The 17,591-nt window shown below is 47.2% G+C and overlaps 1 protein-coding gene across 2 annotated transcripts in view; it reads right to left on the bottom strand.

Annotated features, from left to right (window-relative positions):
• The window catches only part of LOC147717624 (E3 ubiquitin-protein ligase TRIM39-like), a 686,221-nt gene that overhangs the window by 553,367 nt on the left and 115,263 nt on the right, over nucleotides 1-17,591 (bottom strand). For both annotated transcript variants that reach the window (XM_086924417.1, XM_086924418.1), the window contains exon 7: nucleotides 4,977-5,542. In XM_086924417.1, the coding sequence (XP_086780543.1) occupies nucleotides 4,998-5,542 (545 nt within the window). In that variant the 3' untranslated portion in view covers nucleotides 4,977-4,997. The remainder of the gene's footprint in view (nucleotides 1-4,976; nucleotides 5,543-17,591) is intronic.

Raw genomic sequence — 17,591 nt, 5'->3', positions numbered from 1 at the left:
CTGATCTGATGTGTTCTGCTCCGTCGGAATAAAACTTCTGTTTCCTGCCTTCTGGTCTCCGGCGCCTGCCTCATTGCTTGGTAAATTTTGAATGGTACAAGGGCGGTTAGCGCCGGGCAAATCTTGAGAAAGGTCCTAGCCCTACCTTTTTCCACAGGCAGAAGCAAACAACACTGGTATAGACATAGACTGGATCAGGATACATGCATCGGCACTCACACACAAGGTTTCACCGATACTGTCGCAGAATAAGTACATGATACTCAACAGGACATTCGGGACCCCACAGAGACTACATAAGGCTGGCCTACGAGATACACCGACATGCTGGAACTGCTCTTCGGATGATGGTGATCTCCCACACATGTTATTTAACTGCCCCTTGCTTCACACATATTGGACCAAGATATTTGATTATATTGGACACATATTTGACATACATCCCACAAGGGAATTCACTTATGTTATCCTGGGAGCCATAGACCCGACACTAAAGGGAGACCATGACCGCCAGCTTCTAGACCTCTTACTAACACTGGCGTGCAAGGTGATCCTATGCAACTGGAAAGCAGCGACAGAGGTCTCTTTCAATGCCTGGAGGGAATGGCTGTCCTGCATCAGGGGCACTGACAACCCTGCTCTACACACATCACCATGGCAGGTCAGCAACAACAAGTTGTGGTCCTCCTTAGACCAGGCTTCCTCCTCCTTCACCTTCGACCCACCATAAGGTACTATCCGACAAACATAATACTTAGTTATTCCATGGGGTAACTTCAGCACAGAATGAGCATAATAACCAGAGACGTAATGTGCAAGGATGACGAGGTACTGCATGACATTTCATGCCTAGCTATAGATGGAAGGCAATATGCAATAGTAATAATGCGATGCTGATTGTTTATTGTTTTCTAAATTATTATCACTTCTTTTTTAGAACGGTACAGTGATTATTGTCTTAATTGGTACGATTTTATAATTTATTCTTTACTCTTTATTCTTTATTCATTTATCATTTTATATGTTTTGACCCATGACTGATTTCGGCACCACTCCAACATGTTTGTATGTATAACGATGCTTTATTGATGCCCTCAATTTTGTTACTGCTTAATAAAAAAGATTTGAACACAATAAAAAATCTTAAAAACTTGCAGAGGGTCGGTGCTTCCCCCGCTACTGGAAGTTATGAACTTGGTGATCCAAGAGGGTATCTTTCCCTCTTCCTAGAAAACCGCCATTGTTAGGCCTTTGCTTAAAAAACCCTCCTTAGATCCAGGGATCTTGAAGAATTACCGTCCTATCTCCTTACTCCCGGCCCCAGCCAAGATTCTGGAATCTTACATAAATCAACATCTGCCCACCTATATTGAAAATTCCAACATGCTTGATAGCTCCCAGCACGGCTTTCGATCAGCTCACAGCACTGAGTCTGCCCTCACTGTTGTGACAAACAAAATTCGATCTGAGGTTGACAAGGGACATCCGTCGCTGCTTGTGTTATTAGATCTCACAGCAGCTTTTGACACCATGTCCCCGTCAATACTGATCTCCAGACTCAAGGATATCGGATTAAGAGGCTCTGCCCTCAGTTTGCTCTCCTCCTTTCTCCATCACAGGGAGCAGAGAGTAAAAATTGGCAACTTCCTCTCCGATCCCCAAAAGGTGCAATGTGGGGTTCTTCAGGGCTCCCCATTGAGCCCTTTACTGTTTAACATCTATGTTACCCCACTTGTACAGGTGGTAAGATCCTTTGGCCTGGAAGTGCTGTCATATGCTGATGATACACAGATCTTGGTATCCATCACCCAGCCAGTCTGTGAGATTCGCCTCCAAGTTTAGAGCTTGTATGGAGGTAGTCTCCAATTGGATGACGTGTAATTTTTTAAAATTAAACGGCGAAAAAAACAAAGTTATGGTCTTCGGAGGGAGCCAAGATCTCTGGTCAAAGGACTGGTGGCCTCCATCCCTGGGAGATTGTCCGACTCCCACTCCTATTGCTAAGAACCTTGGAGTACAAATTGACCCCGCCCTTTCCATTGACCCCCAAGTAAATAGGACAGTGTCTACTTGCTGTGGCACCATTAGAATCTTAAAGAAAATTGCCCCTTACCTGTCCTTGGCAGCCCGGAAACAAGCAACAGCTGGCCTAGTACTATCGAGGCTAGATTATTGTAATGCCCTTTATGGCGGCATCAATAAGGGCTCTATCCATCGCCTCCAAATGGTGCAAAATGCGGCAGCCAGATTGGTTCTAAGCCTTCCTAGAAGAACGTCTGCAACAATGGCCAGAAGGGACCTTCATTGGCTTTCGATTCCATCTAGGATCTCCTTCAAAATTCTCTGTCTGGCCCATGGTGCTATCCATGGCTCAGGATCTGAAAGCATTAGATCTCTTTTGTGTGCCTACACCCCCATTAGAACGCTTCGTTCATCTTCAAAGAATAGGCTGGTAGTCCCTAGGTTTGGTAAGGTTAGATGGAGAGGTAGAGCCTTTTCCACCTTGGCTCCCAAACTGTGGAACTCCCTTCCCCTTGAGCTTACCAGTCAATCCTCCTTGGCAATTTTCAAAAAACTTCTCAAGACCTGGCTTTTTTCTCAAGCATACTAGATTCTTGCTCTCCCAATGGCCTTTGGTCTAGTTATCTGGAGTCTGGACCTTCCATGTCTGTCCGTATTGCGCCTTGATGCCCCTTGGGGCTAAGTTTTGCACGGTATAAAAACGCCATTCATTCATTCTTTCATTACAACGCATACCATTACAACGCATGCCATTACAACGAATTCTTTGAAACTACCTTTACAACGCATTCCACTACAACGCATGCTACATTTACAACGCATACCATTACAGCGCATAACATTACATTGCATATAAGGTAAGTATTGGATAGTGTAGTGGTAAAAATTACTATTCTAACTCCAGGGGGTGCTACAGTAGGGTAAGTGCTGGATAGTGTAGGGGTAAAAATTACTATTCTAACTCCAGGGGGTGCAACAGTAGGGTAAGTGTTGGATAGTGTAGGGGTAAAAATTACTATTCTAACTCCAGGGGGTGCAACAGTAGGGTAAGTGTTGGATAGTGTAAGGGTACTATGTGTTGTTATGCTATGCGTTGTAATGCTATGCGTTGTAATGGTATGCGTTGTAATGGTATGCGTTGTAATGGTATGCGTTGTAATGGCATGCGTTGTAATGGCATGCGTTGTAATGGCATGCGTTGTAGTGGTGTGCGTTGTAGTGTCATGCGTTGTAATGGATGTTGCGTTGTAAAAGTTTTGTTGTAATGGTAGTGCGGTGTTAAAGTTGCGTTGTAAAGGTTGTTTCCCCCCTGACCGTCTATGGAAGGACTATGCAGCCAAATGCTATGCTGTGAAAGTCCCTTCCATGGGCCTTGGTGCAAGAATGGACCCATTGACTGCTGTCACGGCAATACAGTGTAGCATTGTCAGGGTTCAAGGTGCCCCAGTGCACTGCACCTGCTGCATCTATGGTAGCTACGCCCTTGGTTTTACCACTGCACTAGATTCAACGCAATATTTCCAATGTGAATTGAACCTGTTTGATGTAGCCACAATGCTAAAGTGAGGCTCCCAACAATTTGTGATTACTTGTGTTTATATTCTTAAATACTGTGAGATTTCTTCACCAGCACTAAGACATCTTTTTGATATTTTTTTTTTATTCACATCGAAACATGGATAGTTAGGCGACTGAAAGCTAATAGAGTCGCCTTTTAAAGTCAAGCGTGTTGGTGGGAACCTGCAGCAGGCCCTGGTCCCTCTCTCACTCTCGTCATTTGTTTGAAACTCAAAAGCTTTGGTTGAAAGGCTCCAATTCAAAGTGCCTCTTGCAGAATGTGTACAACGCTGTGTGCTCCTCACTGAAAAGGTCTAAGGCTGATGTGTGTGCAGATATTTTCAGTGGCTGAGATGGAGATTTAAGTTATAATTCATCAGTTTCTTTCGAAGGACACAAACCAGAATTGTCAATCAGTTAACTGCAAACGTAGAAATGGGAAATATCATAAACAATTATATTCACAAAATACTCAATCCACACAGCCCATACACAAGTATACCCAACACACCCACAACACAGAAAGATACAAGCATTCATTCCACACGCAGTATTCGACAACTTGTTTCCGCACACCAGGTCAGGTCCCATGAACAGGCATTGATTTATAAAGAATTGACAACCATCTAATAACCAGATGCCACTTCCAAAGTATATATTATTTAGATAGTTGCTGCTGGTCTTTTCACCGGCTTTGTACAGTCACACATCGACCAGCTATTTGGCGTAATCGTCTGTGTTTTTTTTAATATTAAGATGCTGCATAGCAGCAGCTGCTGTCCAACAAGGCTTAGAGTAAACAAAAACAAAAGCTATGGTGCGGCCAGCGTTGCCAGCGCCGTACCACTTTTATTTGTATTTACTTTAAGCCATGTTGGCAGCACTCTGTGCCGCTGGGCAACACTTTATAAAACTGACAACGGCAATAGGTCTTGCATGGGCGAAACATGTTGGCTTTTGCCGATGCTTGTTAATCTAAGGGCTAGACCGGCTGAACTGCTGTGTCCGGACAACGTTAATGGGAGCCAGGGGTCACAAGCAAAGTGGCAGGGGTCGCAGTGGCGACCTCCTCCTTCCTCCAGAAGTAACATTCAGTGACAGCATCAGATTGTTTTCCATCAGGCCGCGGAGGCAGATTTCAAGACTCGCTCCGTATGTGCCCAAAGGAGTGTGATTGTGACCTTTGGACACGGGTACGCTAGTGTTTGTGCTCCAGCAACAAGACTGGGTTGGTTTCTTCTTCCTGAACTGTTGTCTGCAGCAAAAATAAGCGATGCTTAGTTGGCTGCCTGCTTCTTGCGTGCAGGAGCAGGTGACTGTGATATCACTGCGCTTTGAATGATAATATGCACGGTTCCCTAACTGAGGTTAGTTTACATTATACGCGGCTCTCTCACCTGCGCTGCAGTCTGTGGCTCTCAATCCCCTCCAGTCACCGGCCGGATCCGCAGCGCCCCCGCATTCCTCCCTCCATTGTTAGGCTCTGGACAGAAGAAGGGTCGCAGGGTGCGGGGGAAGGAGGCCCCGGAGAAGGTGAAGAGCAGAGACCGGTCATCCACATTGTACAGCGAGAGCCTGCCCGCCTCATAGTCCAGGAAGAGACCCACAGCCCTGGGGGGCGCACGGGGGGTCAGGGGGGTGGGAGGGGAGGTGATAGAGAAGTATTTACCACCACTGAGCACCACTGTCCAGTATCCATCCTTAGGTGATAGTGTGATCGCTCCCTTCCTGCTCGCAGCCTCGTCACACACCCCCAGGGTCCAGCTCGTCTTGTCCCCCACCTCCACCTCCCAGTAATGCCTCCCGGAGCTCAGCCTCTCTATCCCCAGGACAAAGATGTGTTTAGTGAATCTCTGGGGCGTGTCAGGCAGATCCTGTGCTCTGTCTCCCGTCCTCACGCTCCTTCCACTCTCGAACAGGACGAGGTTCCGATGAGCAGTGTCCGGATCCAGGGTCACCGCAGCTGCAAGAGACAAACAGAGGTCAGAGGTCAGCAGCCAGACAATAACAGAACCAACTACAAGCCACCCAGTGACTGACTACTCACAGCAGCACCACCCCTCAGCCTTGGAACCCTCTCCATTTCTACTGCTCAAGACCCTTCACCCTATACACAGCCCTTTCACTCCCGCTCCTCGACGGCCTTCTGTAGACAGATTAAACAACATTTCCTAGAACTGGAAACAGTAAGGACACAATCCAGCCCTGGAGAGGCGGGCTCTGCACTGCCGGGGTCTGGGGTACCCGGCTCTTGGGGCCTTGGTATAGACTGCCGGTTCTAACACTGCTGGGAAACCTTTCATACCACAAGAATGACAGAATACGAAATGTACCTAAACAGGTTCTCAATATAATCAGCATAAAAAACGGATTTAAATACATTCTTACTTAATCTTTATTTCGATCACAAGATCATAAAAGATTTACATTCAATCTTATACGAAATTTAAAAAGCATATTAAACAACATTAGTGATCAAGATAAAAACTGGAGTTTAAAAATGTAGCACAATTTTGGGACTGTCTCAGGACTTCAGATTTTCTAACACATCATTTTTACACGGCGACATCGAGCATACCACATGGAGGTTAAAAATTTAGATAGAGCAAATACTAAAGTGGGGGATAGGTCTGTCTTTAGGACTCTATATGCGGGTAGAAAAGTTCTGAATCCCAAGTTCCTGAGCAAGGGTACTAGCCAATATTTCCTACTCCTTTCGTACCCCCTGCAAAAGAAGACAACATGAACGTCATTCTCCTTTGAATGTCCACAAGCCGGGCAACTTTCTGAAGAGGAACGAGAAGACCAGGATGCTGTGAACGATGCTAGGGGAAGGGTTCCATATCTCCATTGGAGAAATAATTTCCTGGTTAGTTGTGGAGAAATGGCATCTAGGACACCCCGTCTTCACACCACAACAACAACATTCCACCCATTTTTCCCACTGCCCAGTGAAATAATACTTTCCCTATCCAGCTTCTTGGCTACAAGCACCTTAAGGGCGCCTTTCCGCTGAACTCTCTGCTGGCAATGATGCAGCTTTTTACGAAAAACAGGCTATTGTTTCAGAAATAGAGGCCAAAATCCGAGCGAAAGGTCACAAACAGAGCAAATTGCTGCCTCCAGTTTCAATTTTTTTATAATTTCATTGTATTATATGACCAACAGAAGGGCAACGCTATATGATTTTAACGTTGGTTGGTTGAAAGCTTTATTCGATATGCAAAGACATCTTACAAGCATAACATACATTATAAAAACAACATTACAAAAAGTGCAAGTATGTCATACATTTTAAGAGGATACAATTTTAGGGGACCCCCTAGAATAAATTAGCTAAAAAGAGATTAAACTGATATAGACAATCTATTACAACGTATCAACCAGCAACGTTTAAAAAATTTGGAGACACTACAAACTATAAAAGGGGAGGTATCAGTCAATAGAATTCGGAGAGCCACCGAATGCATGCGTGTTCCCAAACGTTTGAAGAGGGGTTTCAGCCAGTATCTCCTTGGGTGGATATAGTCTGGACACTCAAAAAGTACATGTGCCACCGTCTCGGGCCTGGCTGGGCAGCGTGCACAAAAGGGGGATAAATGAGCATGGGACTTCCACTTAGAAACAATTGCTCCAAGCGGGAGAGTGCCAACTCTAAACTTGAAGTAGAGGGCCCTATCCGCTGGCATAGTAATTAAGTCCTTGTAGGGTTCGTATGATACCACATCCTTTATTCTGAGGAACACTGCAGTCGAATTACAGTGATGTGGATTTCGAATTAGTTGGCAAGAGACCCAGTCCCAATATAGTTTTTTGAGGACTGCCTTGGGAGGAGCAGATCTTGCGGTCCAACAGTCTCCTAGGCCCAGTTCCCCCAAAAGGTTTTTTGTGTCCCTCAACCACTTGATCTTATTCCAGCCCCCCATGTTCATTACTTCTGATAAGCCCTCAGCGTAGGATTTTAGTTCCGGGACCCTCCATATGCGGGACCATAGGAGCAATGGGCGAAGTCGGGCCTGGTCTTTGATACTTCTACAACCCAAGTCCAATAGCACCGGAACTGTAGGGGTGCTCGAGGGGAGAGCTAGGAGGTCCTTCAGGAGCTTGTTTTCGGCCTTGGATAAGGAATCCAAATTAGAGTGACTACATAGCTCCGCGCCATAAAGGGCAGAAGTGACCCCCCTAGGCTTGTAGATCTCGATTACAGGCACCACTGAAGATCTGGAGGATGCATGATATTCCTTTAGTAAGGCACCCCCTACCCTTTTGTGGCAGAGAACCATCTTATCGATGTGGGAAGACCAACTCATTTTGTCGTTCACCCGTAGACCCAAATAATCAAATTCAGACACTTTCTCCAGTGGGACCGAGTTCGGGGTGGGAGGACGACCTAGTTTCCTTGGTGGGCGTAGTATCAAATAATTCGTTTTTTCTACGTTTATCACCAGCCCTCTGGTTACACAAAAGTCCTGAAAACGGGTCAACAACTTCTGGAGCCCCTGGGGGGGGTCTTCGAAATTAGGAGAGTGTCATCCGCGAACAACAATGTTGGGGTCCGCACACCCCCCAGGCAGGGTGCGTCCGCAGGTTCCTGTAGCAGATGCTCCACCACACCATTTACATAAAGGGAAAAGAGTGTGGGAGCTAACACGCAGCCCTGTCTAACACCCCTACAAACCGGGATCCTATCTGTTGTTTCGCCATTTCTCCCCCAACGAACCTGGGCAAAGTTGTTCATGTGAAGTTTGGTGAGGAGAAACAGGATATACGGGGGCAGGCCCAGACCGTGGAGAACCCTCCAAAGTTCCTCCCTGGGAACTAGGTCAAAGGCAGTCTTCAAGTCAATGAAAGCCAAATAGAGACCGCCCTTGCCAAGTTCCACCACCTTCCAGTAGAGGAGTGTTAACCTAAAGACCTGCTCGATTGTGCCTGTTCCTGAGCGAAAGCCTGCTTGGAAGTCCGATAGAACTTGGTTCTCATCCACCCATTGGAGGATTCTCCCCAGGATGACTTTTCCGGCATCTTTTTGTGTGGAGTCAATCAGGCTTATTGGCCTATAATTCCCTGGGATGTCTCTACTACCCTTTTTGTAAATGGGGACTACCACTGCCCCTCTCCATGATTCTGGGATCGGGACACCCTCCAAGATGGCATTCAAGAGGGCCGAGATCATAAGACCCCAGTCAGATGGGTAGGCCTGCAGTAAATCCCCTGGGAGCCCATCCGGGCCAGCAGCTTTCAATGGGACCACGGTCTTAATGGCGTTCTCAACCTCCCGCGGTGTAAACAGACCAAGGGTGCTAGCCTCCATCGAAAAGGGAAATGCAGCTGGCTCATTTAGGGGCCCTTCTATTGCTGAATATAAGGCCTCGAAATGGAGAAACCAGCTCTGAGATGGAATAGTACAGGTCCTCAGGGTATCATCGGGTCTACTACGGGATCCTATCAATTTCCCAAACCCCCTGGCGCTTTACCTTTGCTAGCTGCCAGCAAATCGTCCCAGAATTTCTCCTCCCATTCTTTCTTTGCTATCTGGATATACTTGGGCACCGGACGATTCGAGCACCAACCAGAACAGGAACAAAGCTCAACAGGCAGGACCGAGCAATCGGAGAACTTAATAACAAACCTCTCTACCAGACCCCTCAGCAAAGACGAGGAATCAGTGCTTAACAAAGGGTTAGGTTTTGTACCAACCGCAAATTTGGATAAATTCAAGCTCCATTGTGAACTAGCTTCTTTTTTCAGAAAACTGAGACTCAACGCCTTCTTTGAAAAGAAAACCATCACAGAGGAGAGTACTGATACCAATGAGACAGGGCTACGGAACAAATCCACATTTATGCCACCACCACATACGGTCCCAGTTGAAGTCTCCACTTTTGAGCAGGCGGTCTTCAACGAGGTGGAAAAAGTGTCCCCAAAGAAATCCTTTACTAACCTTACCAAACAGGAGAGAATTGCACTTGACAACCTACAGAATTCGGATACCATTATCATCAAACCCGCTGACAAAGGCGGAGGGATAGTTATCCTTGACAAATCAGCTTACCAGACCGAGTGTCTAAGACTACTAGGGGATCACAGGAATTATCGAAGACTACCAGTGGATCCCACAGATGATCTCAGGACTGAGATCACTTCACTAGTGGAACATGGAGAAGCAGAAGGATACCTCTCTAAACAAGAGGCCGATTTTTTGTGTAAAAGTGAAGGCAGGATTCCCTACTTTTACACGCTCCCAAAGATGCACAAGAACAAAATACCACCGCCTGGCAGACCTATTGTTTCAGGGATAGGTTCACTTCTCGAACCCTTATCTTGTTTTTGTGATTTCTTCTTTAAAACCATGGTACAAAAAACAAGTACTTATTTGCAGGATACTAAAAGCGTACTACGACTCCTGGACCAACTTACCATAGATGATGACACTATCCTGGTAAGTTTCGATATTGAGAGCTTATATACGAGCATCCCTCAGGATGCCACTCTGGAGGTGCTCAAAAAGGCTCTTGACAAAGAAGAATGGACGTATAGAACCCCAAGAGAGTTCATTTTGGAATGTGCAAGATTGGCTCTAAAGAGAAACTACTTCCAGTATGAAGATAAGATCTTTCTCCAGACGGGTGGTACATCTATGGGCAGTACTTTTGCTCCTAGCGTAGCAGGCCTGTATGTACACGATTTTGAAGAAAAATTCATTCTCAACCAGCATAATCCTTACAGCTATAATATCTTACTTTGGAGAAGATATATAGACGACGTGCTGGCCATTTGGAAAGGCAGTGAAGATACCTTAGTATCCTTCTTCAACTGGATCAACACATTGGATGATCATCTGAAATTCACCTATGTGAAGGACCATAACTCCTTGGTCTTCCTGGATCTCACCATAACAAAAGCCAATGGAAAGCTGTCAACTGTCACTCATCATAAACCCACTGCAAAAAATAATGTACTCCGATTTGAGAGCTTCCATCCGAGACCACTGCGGGAAAACTTACCGTACGGACAATACCTACGGCTGCGCAGAAATTGCAGCGAGTTGGACAATTACAAACAACAGGCTCAAGATCTTACAATTAAACTGAAAAACCGGGGATACCCCGAGAAGATCTTGAATAAAAGTCAAAAACGAGCCCGTAATCAACACCGAGCTGTTCTTTTGGAGGATCCAACTGATGGATGGAGCTGATGAAACAATCTGAGTTGTAGGGTCAGGAGAGTTGATAAAGGAAACCAGAGGTGCTGGGGGTACACCAGCCCCTAAGAGAATTAGCCTGAGCAGAGTTATTGTTTTTGGTTTGCAGTTCGTATATAGTGTGAACTCGACCTGAAGGTATCGGAGCGCTTTACAAGAGCACCATTTACATTACACAATGACAGTCATATTTTTGTTGGCGCAGGGAGATTACGTGATTTGCCCAGAATCACAGGACGTTAAGCCGACACCAAGACTCGAACTCTGTTCCCCAGTTCCAAAGTCAGCAGCTCTGGCCCCAACTCCACATCCTCTCCCTAACTTTTACCGCACTGAGCTGTGCTTACACCTGGGGAAGGGAAATGTGGTAATGTACAGAGAGTGCTGAACCTTACTGAAGAGGGGTCGTTTTCGGGGGAGAACCGTGCCAGATCCTTTTGAAACTTTTTGATTTTAGATGAATGTAAATTCTCTTTGTAGTCCTTTTTGGTCTGGTTTGTTTCTTCAGTATTCTTCTTGAAGAAAGTGGCTGAGATAGTCGTTTTCATGTCAGCCACTCTCTTCAAAAAGTATACTGAAGAAACAAACAAGACCAATAAGAACTACAAAGAGAATTTACTTTCAGATAAAATCAAAAAGTTTCTCCCACGAAAAGGTTTACACTTACACCTCTGATGACTACAAACCCCCAGAATTCAGTCAACAGGGGCGAGGTGATGGTTCAGGATACTCAAAGTCAGATTCAGACCAATGTTCTAGTGATTATAGTCCAATACCAACAAAGCATCAAGGTCGATGCCAAGAAGGAGAGGCCAGGGGAGATTTAGTATGTTTTCTACTTGAGCCATGCTGTTATGTGGTCAGCATTCTAGTAGCTGGGTGGGCGGAGTTAGTGGGGTGGAAAGAAGAGGAGGAGACTGGACAGGATAGGAGCAGATAGAGTAGGGACAGGGGCTCGATAAGAAGCATGCAATAAAGCTCGTGAACGAAGAGATCAGTGTCTGTCATCTTTTGTAGTAGGACACTGCACATGCTACACATTTTTTCACGTTGGTCCTGAAGAAAGCCGCCACAGGAGGGTATTAGGCTGAAACATGTCGAATTTCATGTATATATGACCGGTTGAATACCCTCCTGTCGCAGTTTGATTTTAATCTTTGGCCAAAGGACATCCTAATAAAGTTAACGGTGTACCTTGGAGTTAATGTTACTTAACTTACGCTTTCCTTCTTTTCACTCTTCATCCCACCATGTTCATCCACAGGTTTTAGGATACCTCTTTCTAACACTGAAAACATCCCTGAGATCCTCTTTCTCAGAGAGGGGGTTGTAGCCCACACTATGACCAGGTTCATAAAGCGAGAAGGTTACGCTATGATGAAGCATGCCATCTTTGGGTGGGTGAGGGAAACTGTCTTTTAAAAGGGACACCTCCTAAGCACTCTTCCACATCTTCTAGATCCTGGGGCCTTTTATTGGTTTTGGTTTCTGAAAAGCGGAGTTGCCCCCTACTGGTCTTTGCATTTCCTCAGGCCCTCTTTTGTGTCATAGGGTCCTGAAGAAACGCCAGGATCCAGTGGGACAGTTAGGCATGAAACATGTCGACCTGACCGCATGTACACCTCCGGCTATCTTGGTCCATTGAGCCCTCATGGAAGCCCTTTCATCATTGTTTTTATCTCTGCTTAGAGGACCATCATATTAGTTATTCTGGTACTTCTTAGTCCGTTTTAATTCACTTTACACTTTATCTGCACTCATCCCACCCTACACATTCCATGTCCTCACATGCATCATTACGGCAAACATTTATAAAAGATCTCTGACAAAGCACCCTCTTGCGGGGCCTGTCAGGTGTTGCAGTGTCGGCCCGACAAGGAGCATGACCTATGATGAAGCATGACATCATTTGGATGTGTGAGGGCACCAAGAAAAAAATCGTAAGGATTCTCTGGGATGTTGTATCTCCAACCTAGCTACTTCCTCTCTCTCCTTTTTAGGAACACTATCTCTTTTGATTCACGGATCACCTTTCTGCTACACATGTAGTATGTTTTGCTTTGTTCTTCATGTTTAAGTATTTGGGTGTTGCATGTATGGTTGAAGAGGTCAATGTGTTGTCAGGAACGGTCATGAATCTTCCAAGAGTAGATGGTTAATTAGACAGGCAGCGCTCTGTGTTGTATTAGTCTATGCATTATGTGTATTCTGTCTCTTGCGGGTGACGAGCTGGACCACAGCTGGATGATAGCTGGAAACCAAGCTTACAGTGCATAGTTTGAAAAAGGAAGCTTATCACTCGCAAGGGTATCCCGGTGCTGGAGCAAGAGCGTAGGTCGTGCAGTGCTTCTAGTTAAACAACCAGGTCTTCTTGTGAAAGTTGAGAAGTGAAGGAGCTGTACTGATTTGTTGAGGAAGTTCATTCCAGTTCTTGGCGGCGATAAAGTAGAAGGAACACCCTCCTGGCTTGCTTCTGCAGATACCGGGGATCCGTGTGAGAGGTAGAGTGTAGCTGTCTGAAAGGTTGGTAGAGTTGTAGTCTGCCATTGAGGTATGCTGATCCAGTGTTTTTGAGGGGCTTTGTAGGAGTGATTGAGCAGCTTGAATTAGCTATGCCCCTGGATGGGTAGGCAATATAGTTCAGTGGCGTAGAGAGTGATGTGAGCGCTTCTGGGGACATCTGGGATGAGGCTGGCTTCGGTGTTTTCTATAGGCTTAAGTATTTGTATAAGCTGGTTGGAGATGCCAATTTAGAGTACGTTCCCGTAGTCTATCCTACTGGTTAAGAGTGCTCGGGTGACCGCGCGTCTTGTGTAAATGGGGAGCCATTTGAAAATTTTGGGAAGCATTCTGAGGGTTAGGTAGCTGGATGCTGTCACAGGGCTGACCTGTTTATTCACCATGAGTTTGTCTTCTAGGATGATGCAGAGGCTTCTGGTGTAGTCTGTGGGGGTAGGACCTAGTTTGGATAGCCACCCAAGGGGAACTCTCGTTTCCGAAGATCACGACATTTGTCCATGTTGAGTTTAAGTCAGTTCTCACTCATCCAGTGAGCGCCAAGACGCCGCGGCATTCGTGCGCTCTACAAATACTTCAGTCAGTCAGTCAGTCATGTTGGACATGCAGAACGTGAAATTGGTCCTGGTGGCGTTATTTGTGTCGGTGAGGGAAAGGGGAATTTGAGGATCATCAAAGTAGGAAGCAATGATGATGCCCTCGGCTCTTATGGTGCAGGATAGAGATGCCATGTACATGTGGAACAGGGTTGAGCTGAGGGAGGAGCCCTGGGGGATTCCACAGACACGCTTCTTGTGTTCAGAGGTGTATGGGGAGCGTATGACTTGTTGAGTTCTGTTGGAGAGGAAGGAGGCACTCCATGATAGGACAAGCCCTAGAATTTCTGAGTCCAGGAGTCTGCTTCCACATCATCTGCTATGGCAGATGATGTGGAAGGCTGGTGAAAGGTTTGGCAGGATGAGAGTGGTGGTTTCCCTTTTGTCCATGAAGGACCGGATGTTGTCTGTTGCTACCAGGAGAGTGCTTTCCGTGTTGTTTCCAGCTATCTGGGAAGGTTCCGCTAAGGACGGAGGTGTTGATGATTGTAAGGAGGTTGGAGCTGGACAGTGTTCTTCCCAGGTTGTACATATGGTGAGGGCAAGGTCTGTTTGGGACCCTGAATGGACAGTCTCCATAATTCCGGCAGTGCCTTCTGTGGTGAGAGGGCTCCAGTTTATCACAAGATGGGCATTCCAGGTTGCTGTGGGAGGTTGCATGATGATGTCTTCTAGAGTGGATTGGGATGCGAAGTTGGTATAGATCTTGAGTATTTTGTTTTGGAAGAAGTCACAAAGGTCTTCTCAGATGTCCTATGAAGGGGTGATGGTGTTGGTGGTAGCCATTGGATTGGCGAAATCGCTGATGATGTTAAAAAGGTCTTTGCCAGAGTTGGAGCAGAATTCTAGTCTTCGCATGAGGGCAGCTTACCTGGCTTCATTAATCTGGGTGTGGTCCCTTCTGAGTGTGGATTTGTAGGCATCTCTAGAGGTGTTATCTTGGCAAGTTCTCCATTTTCTTTCTAGTTGTTTGCAATAACGTTTAGAGACTCTTCGGCGTGCTTCAACATCCTACGCATGCTACGGAAGATCTTCCGGTGGATCCCCACCGAGACCAGGAAGACCGTCACCCAGGCCCTCGTCACCAGCCGACTGGACTACGGCAACGCCCTCTACGCCGGTACCACCGCCAAGCTCCAGAAGAGACTCCAGCGGATCCAGAACGCCTCAGCCAGACTCATCCTCGACATCCCACGAACCAGCCACATCACCGGACATCTGAGAGACCTTCACTGGCTCCCCGTCAACAAAAGAATCACCTTCCGCCTCCTCACCCACGCACACAAAGCCCTACACGCCCAAGGCCCGAGCTACCTCAACAGCCGGATCAACTTCTACGCTCCCAAACGCCACCTCCGATCAGCCAACCACGCCCTCGCCGCCGTCCCACGCATCCGAAGAGCGACTACAGGAGGAAGGTCCTTCTCCTACCTGGCCGCCAAGACCTGGAACTCCCTCCCTCCCGACCTGCGCCTGACCCAAGCTGAAGACCTGGCTGTTCGAGCAGTAGCGGCATCCCCCCCCCCCCTCCCCCCCCCCCAGCGCCTTGAGACCCTACAGGTATGTAGCGCGCTCTATAAGTGTCACTGATTGATTGATTGATTGATTGACTCTTAGGTCTTCTGTGTACCACCATGCTTCAGCGCGAGTTCTTGTATTCCTGATTTTCTTCCAGGCGTTGGCACAGTCTGAGTTTCAGGTGTTGAAAGTTGTTAGGTCGTTCTGGAGGTCACCTGTGAGCATAGGCTGATTGGATCTGATTGTGTGAGTCCAGTCTGACTCTGCTATTTTCTTCCAGTTGCGACTAATGTTGATGGCTGGTTTTGGTTTTCTGAAGTAGGGCGTGTTAATGTAGAAGTGTACGATCGATTGCTCTGTCCATGTGAGCTGGGTGAAGTGGCTGAAGGTGATCTTGTTGCTGCTGTGAAGACTGGGTCGAGCTTTGAATAGCAATGTGACTAGGGCCATGTAAGAGCTGTGAGAGTCGTATGTTGTCGAGGCTCTCTGGGAGGGTGGAGGCATTGTGGTCCACTGGGTCATCAAGATGAATTTTGAGATTGCCGAGCAATGAGACGTTGTTGGATCTGATGGTGATTAGTCAGTGAGGAAGTAACTGAAGGTGGTGCAAGATCCTGGCGGTTAACACGCGATGGTGCCAGAGATGGTCGTGGAGGGGCTGATATGTAGTCGGAAGTGCATGTGTTCCATGATCGCGGTGGGATCGTCCGTGGCAGTTGTGCAGGCGATGGTGTCTTTGTGCATGATCACGACACCTCCTTCTGGTCTTTTATCCGTAAGGTATGGCTGCGACAAAGGCTGGAGTGGATGACAGGTTCTGCCAGGTTTTGTTGAGAAAGAGGATGTCAAGGGAGTGCATGTCGATGAAGCCCCAGACCTTGCAGGGATATCTGCTGTTGAGGAGCATGTAAGATATAATGTGTGAGGTGTGCTATGTGGTAGGAGTAAAAGTGAAGCTGCACGAGAAGCAGCAGTGAGCGCATGAGAAGGGTCAAACTGCATGATGCGGGCAGCAGTTGTGTCAGCGTCTGGTGTTGTGTACTAGCAAGTCAAATAAAGGGTAGCGGTGGTGGTTGGATAGGCCATGGTCTGTGGCTCTGGGCACAGACAGGTGCAGATGGGCCTGTCTTTGGGGCACCAGTGGCATTCCCGCTGTGTAGTCCCACAGGGGTCGCCATTAAGTAGGTCCTTAGATGGGGAGGAGCGCAGAGTGGGGCTAAGAAGGGCCAGGAATCTGCAGAGGAAGATGGCATGAGGAAGACATGGGGGAAACAGGTAAAGAGAGGGGGTGGGAAGCCAGTGGTAAAAGTATGGGAGTGGGAAGTGGCAGGACTCCCTGAAGCGAGGGGGGAAGCAGGGGAGGAAGAAGGAAAAAAGTAGACAGCAGAAATGAGTCAGGGCAAAAGAATAGGCATAAATATAGGCACAAGCAGATGAGAAAGAGCACAAAAGCGAGCACAAATATAGGACAGAGCAACAAAAGCCATAGCACAAAAGACATAGCACAGATCAAAGACAAGAAAGAGCACAATACGCAGGTCAAAGACAAGAAAGAGCACAAAAACTGACATAAAAGACAGGAAAATGCAACAAAATGGGCACACAAGCCAAAGCACAAAAAATAAATGTGCAACAAAAAGACAAAGCACAGGTGAAAGCTAGAGTGTGAAGGACAGAGAGAGCAGAGGGAGAGAAGAGGAGTGCAGTGGTTAATAGCCCTACCCACCTGGCTGGCCAAATCCTTGATGGGGTGTTCTCCAATGACCCCAGATTATCTGTAGGCCCCCCTATTCCCCTGGTCTGGTCAGACCATCTGGCGGTTCCCTTAGAACTTAAAACCCTTCCCTCTTCTTTACCTCAACATGGTTCTACTAATAAAATACTTAAGCGGAGGGGGGGCGTGGCCAAGGCGGCGATCATGGCGGACGCAGCTTAGGTGAGCTCCGTCCTGCCGATCCAATATCCTGAATTTATCCCTCGTTTCCTTCACCCCGAGGAGCCCAAAGCCGACACATCTGACTGTCGGACCTCGCCGCGGAGCCTCGGCGATCGTCTGGGGGCTGTGGCGAACTGCCGAGCGGCGACTCGGGCCCCGGAGCCGTGCGGCCTGCTGCCACGAGTGGAGCCGGGGCTCTCGACTTGCAGAGGCGGACCGGAAGTGAGGCGTAGCCGGCGTGATG

This window comes from Lissotriton vulgaris, chromosome 5 (assembly GCF_964263255.1).
Source record: "Lissotriton vulgaris chromosome 5, aLisVul1.2, whole genome shotgun sequence".
NCBI classification, from domain to species: Eukaryota; Metazoa; Chordata; class Amphibia; order Caudata; family Salamandridae; genus Lissotriton; species Lissotriton vulgaris.
Note: the sequence above shows the minus strand (reverse complement) of the source record. Positions and strands in the feature narration are given on the sequence as shown.